Here is a 5,755-nt window from a genome sequence, read left to right as displayed (position 1 = left end):
ATATATATTTTTGTGCTAATAAAACATATTTTATGCTTTAAGCATAACAGCATTTAATATTATATTATATAAAATCTAAGGTATTTTAACGAATGACTAACATCTACGTTTCCAATGTTGAAACTGTAATAATTACTGTATTTTTATAACATTTAAAAAATAATTTTATGAGTGTTGTATGAACGTGTTTCAGTGTCGCGTTAGCGTTGAATCGCCCGCTAGGGAAATCACCATTGTGACCAGTTGTGTATCGCACGTGTATTTACCAATGCCTCGCTGCGAAAGTATCATGTATCTTGTACCAGCTTTACCCATGTTGGAAATTGTTTTATACTGCTACAAATATCTTTTTAAAATATAAGTAATTTAGAATGTTACAAATAAAAATAATCGGTTTGTTAAAATAAAATCAAACAAAAGAGGAAAAACAATAGATTTTTGTTTCAGTTAGCTAGACGTGAAGAACATTGGGACAAACTTTTAATTAGACTATTTCATAGAATATAAGGAGTTTTCCCAACGCGCGAGACTGCTCGTCAAAACTAATATAAAATAAAGTTGTTCTTGTAATAAATACATTCTTGTTTAAAATTGCAAATATTTGCAAAATTTATCTTGATAAAACTTTCGATATCTTAAGTGTATATGAAGTGTCATATTAATAGACGTACAAGATAACAACTAAACAGTTTCGATGAAGTTAAAAATTTTGCAATTTGACTTTATTGAAACCTTTCCTCGCGATAATCAATGAAAACAAAGGACAGGTAGTCAGAAAAGTAATTTTCTTGTTTAAATAATATTTCAGATGATAATGTGAAAATATTTTATCGAACTAATCAATAAGTTTTACAAAATAAAATAAACTAAATTTTAAGACTGTAATATTTTTAAATTTGAAGTATGGGATTAAACCATTTTTAACAACTTATTATGTTATATTTTTTCAAGAAGGTTAAATTTAAATATAAGAAGTGAGATATTGTAAGCGTGATTTTTTTATTAATGTTTATCAATAATCATAAAGTGAGGAAGCAATTTGTTATTTATAATTCAGTAAATGAACTCTGAAAAAATTGTGCTCATTAAATATAATTTAAGGGTGCGACTATATACTATACTATAACTGAGTGTAATGTAATTCTTCGAACTGAACAGTTTGAAATAATACGGTACATATACACGTACTTTATTCGGCTTTTATTTTGAAAATATACTTTGTTCCACTTGTGATTTGAACACTGCAAACATATATTTCAAAACGTTTACTGGTGAAGATGTCAGTCACATTTATATTTGCTACAATTTATTCACAATTATTTTGTAATGCATTTGTGGAGGTAAAAATATTAGATACCCAAATGATACAAGAAATGTTTGCGTTTTGGTGTTATCGATTGGAAATTCTGTTTGTTATCATTAGATGTCCTTCTAAAAGTTACATTTAAATCTTCAGATTCGAATGCTTCATGTATAAATTTAAAAAATGCTTTTTTAATTTTCAGTCGCCTTCTTTCGATTTTCTCCGTTGGTATACTAAAAAATGAAAATATGTTCGCAAACAGTTTCTTAAAGGAGTCCATACATTCAGAACGCACTTTTCTAACTTCACTTCTCTTACTAATATCTTTCTGCTTCAAAGTATGTGCATCCAACTTAAAAAGTAACATAATGAATAAAAAATGTATTTTCTTTAGTTCACACATAAGAAAACCCCTCGGAGCTATTAACACTTATGCTACGGACACAAAACTGTTCTTGCCTAGACAATAGCCCTTATATTTATAGCTTCTAATTTAAAGTATCAAAACATATGATTGGCTTATTTGAATAACTTCCTAAGTAGTAATGTAATCTTTTGAGTAACTGAATGAAAATACAAAAGAATAATGAAATGATTGGACTACATTTTACAGAGAAAGCTTAGATTGTTCTGGTGTTGTTGAGAAAATATTAATGATAAATCAATTTTTTTTTTATCAAAATTGTTGGTAAAATCAAATTAATATGAGTTAACTTTTGTATGTTAAAGGAGACAAATAATCAGATGGCTGACCTAATGGGAGATAGTTACCATCACCCATGGACATATTATTGAAGATGTGTTGCTAGACTTGAGGTGAATCATGGAAGGATGCTGATGGTCCAATAACTATTCTGTCAAAGAGCATTGCCCTTGGTCTGAACTAAGAGTAGAGCTTTGTGTCACATGGTACGAAAGGGCCCCCAATCCGACTAGCAGGATCTCCCTGGACCCCATGCTAATGAAACACATTCAATATCTCAAAATGGACTGATACTAATGCGGAACACAAGGTCATTGAACACATCAACATCCCGGGAGAGGAAAGGGTGGGAAAAAGGAAAAGACAAACGGCTCTTTCACTCATCGGACGAAACGCACCCATTAAAGATTACTTCACGCCGATCTTCTGTGAGAGGGCGGTTCTTCCCCGGTCGAGCCAGCTCATGTTCAAGTTGAATTTTTTCAACCACAGTTAGGTTCTACCGCCTAGAAAAACTTGATGTTATTTGAGAGATTTGCTGCTCATTTCAACGTCGTAGCTAAATATAAAAATATTAAAAGAAATGAAGAGACTAAAGATATAAGAAAAAAATTAAAATAAAGGACCATGATGGTGATAACAATTTATAATTATCATTTATTTCATTTATATAATTTGAAACGCAGTAAAAAGAAGCCTACGCCTATACACAAAGTATATATTTTTTGCATACAAGGTTTTTTTAATATAAACTTAATAGAACTTTAAACCTATTAAGATATTAATTTTACATGGACACATCAACACATTTTAACGACGCTTCTAATAGTAATAAATAGAATTTTGTTTAAAGGAAAAATCTATGCTGGTACTTTTTTATCATGATAAGAGACAATGGCCATAAAAGGGCTACCTAAACTACGTATTAAAATATTTGAATATAAAAAATTAAGATGTGTTTTTGCTCTTCGAATGTTATTGTTTAGTATTTTTAATAATAAATCTATGTTTCTATACAAATAAGAAGTAATTTACAAAAAGAAATGTTTAACATGAATGATTTTTCTTTATTCTTTTTTTTTCACCCGTCAATTAGTCTGAGACATTAAACACATTAGATATAAAGCTTATTCAAAACAGAATTGCGTTAGCCTAATTTTGATTAGTAGGGTGTTAATTTTATACTATTTTTAGAAATAGAGGTATCTCACCATTTATTATACAGTATGATTTACCTGAATCATTTTATAATCGTTTGAATATACCTTTAGAAATTAAGAAATATTTTTAAAACTAATAACCATTTGAAAATGTACTGTTATAAGTTTTATTTATTAGTCAACCCTGATCTTGTTTTTTCTACCTGATGTTATAAATTTTTAATTTATCGATCATTAAATCAACTAAGTATAACTAACTACTCATGCTACATAATATATGAATTAGGCAATAGGGTATCGATAATCTTTAATGTATCTCCTAAAAACATATGTTTTCAGTTTTAGTGATAAACATACTAAACTTTTTGCTCTAGCACCTTATAGAAGTTTTCTCATCTGATAAGATTACCAATAAAATGAGGACGTTGCTCTAATACATAATCTAATCCGAGGCTAGTATGGCTGATGTTTAGGTTGGTAGGCAGGTAGGTTTAAATAAATGTTCTAAATAACTTGTGCACGTCTAATTCTTTATAAATATAATAAGACATCAAAAATTCATTTACATATTTAATTACAATAGGTCAAAATTTAACCTAGGATTTCATTCGTATTTGTTGAATTGATTGTTAATCCATTTTCAAGATAATATAGGACTTTTTCAAATATTAAAATGTTTGCATTTGGACTCCATACAAAATCAGTGTGGCTTATTTTTTTATGTTTGATTGCAAAATGATCTATTGGGTTCACAATACTAAAAAATAATCTCAATACGTCGGGTGTAGTAGCAATCCAATCATCTCTAGAGCTAAATAAAGCAATAGGAACTTTAACATTATTTACAGAAAATAATTCCTTTTCGTTATTAAATTTATGAAATGTTCCACTTTTTACTAACTGTGCTATGTGCAAAATAGTTTTGGTTGATCCACCAGCTGGTAAATGGTAAAGAACGTTGGCAATCAAACTTTTATCCCATGAATCTTCTTCTGGTATACTACCGCTAAGAAATAATAGAGGATTTAAGCAATACATTTCATGTCCGTTACAGTATCTGCTTGCAATCCAAGATGGAATTTTTCTGTTAGGCAAAAATTCTCCATTTCCAAGTAAATTTAGTAATTGTTCCGGAGGTGTTTTGGCCATAGAAGTAATAATCCGAAGAGGTCCTATTGCATTCGTCATATAAACCAAAGGAGCCAATAATACACCAATTCTGAAGTAATTATTATATTCTGGTAGAGAAGATAACATAATAATAAAGGCAGTAGCTCCTAAAGAATGTCCAATAAAACTGATTTGATCCGTACTATTTTTAGTGTTTCTGATGTAATCAACAATAGCCGGTAAATCATATTCACCCATTTCTTGAAAAGAGAAATTCCAGTATTCTAAAGAATCCACTCTTTTATTCATATGACCTCTTGAGTAATAATTTCCTCTAGCATTAATAAGCCAAACATCACATCCTGCATTTGATAATATATATGGCAAAGATTTTTCTGGACCTAGTAAAATCCAATCAGCTGAACTTCCTAGTAATCCATGATGCAATAATACGGTAGAGTTATTGAGACTGCTTACTGTATTTTCATTCAAAAAAGCCGGGCTCTTTAGGCGATGCAAGGTGAGAAGATAGCCATCCTGAGAAGTAACAACGTGTGATTCCATTCTCTTCCCATGAAGTGTTGCTAATTGGAGAGTGGACATGAGAGCTGTTGGTTCTGATCGCAATTTGTCATATCCAGGTGTTTCGTTTTCCATTTGTGCAGCTTCTTCTTCAATGAAGTCACAAAATGCTGCTTTAGTTTTTTGTTTCATATTAGCGTATTTTCTTGCATCACTTATAACGGAATCCACTTCAGGAAAAATTAAAGAACTAATTTTCTGTCTTAAAATTTTAAAAGCAGACGTTACTTTGTTTGAAAATTGGTGAAACTTTTGTGCTACAAATTCACCAAAGTTAGAGCAATATATCACGCCGTTTTGATAGAAACAAAATAATATAAGTATTAAAAAATACTTCATAGTTATCCTCTGTTCCGTCCGTTCATGAACTCCACTCAGTGAGAACTATCGATATTGTGGTTACATCATGAAATATAATGACGAATAGATTGCATTATTGTATAAAGTAAGAACAATTCATTACAATAACATGCACAGTAGACATTAAATATTATTGACAATGGTTTTTAAGACGTATTACAACTACACGGAGACGGGCTGTTTGATAACATTGTTTGGTATTTTGGGAGTTTGATGTAGAACAAATACTTAGGATATTTAAAGAAGAAGAATATGTCGAAAACTTGAGGTGTCAATTAAAAAATTAACTAAGTAAATGCATGTATGCAGTAATATAAAGGAAGAAAAAAGTTTAATTTTAACCTAAAATCAAGGTAATTTACTCAGCGAAATTATTCTTATTTATCTCAATTAAATAACTTATGATATAGAATTACACAACCCAAGAAGCATTTTCACTTAAAAAATTTTTAGAATACTTAATATTTTTAATTAAAAATGCTATTGGGAGGATACGGCGTTAGTGTCTATATCTATCCTAACCACTTTTCAATGTAG

At 29.8% G+C, this 5,755-nt stretch overlaps 1 protein-coding gene across 1 annotated transcript; it reads right to left on the bottom strand.

Annotated features, from left to right (window-relative positions):
- Nucleotides 1-3,354: 3,354 nt before the first annotated feature.
- On the bottom strand, nt 3,355-5,251 carry LOC116777683 (lipase 3-like). Its single transcript, XM_032671357.1, has one exon. It carries the CDS (start codon nt 5,195-5,197, stop codon nt 3,758-3,760), a length of 1,440 nt encoding a protein of 479 aa, XP_032527248.1. The 5' UTR covers nt 5,198-5,251; the 3' UTR covers nt 3,355-3,757.
- Between the last annotated feature and the right edge of the window lie 504 nt (nt 5,252-5,755).

Source organism: Danaus plexippus, chromosome Z, assembly GCF_018135715.1.
Source record: "Danaus plexippus chromosome Z, MEX_DaPlex, whole genome shotgun sequence".
In the NCBI taxonomy this organism is placed as follows: domain Eukaryota; kingdom Metazoa; phylum Arthropoda; class Insecta; order Lepidoptera; family Nymphalidae; genus Danaus; species Danaus plexippus.
This window is presented reverse-complemented; position numbering and strand designations above follow the sequence as displayed.

Excerpts from the sequence above, each read along its gene's own strand:
- LOC116777683 (XM_032671357.1), bottom strand. The coding sequence starts at position 5,197 with ATGAAGTATTTTTTAATACTTATATTATTTTGTTTCTATCAAAACGGC.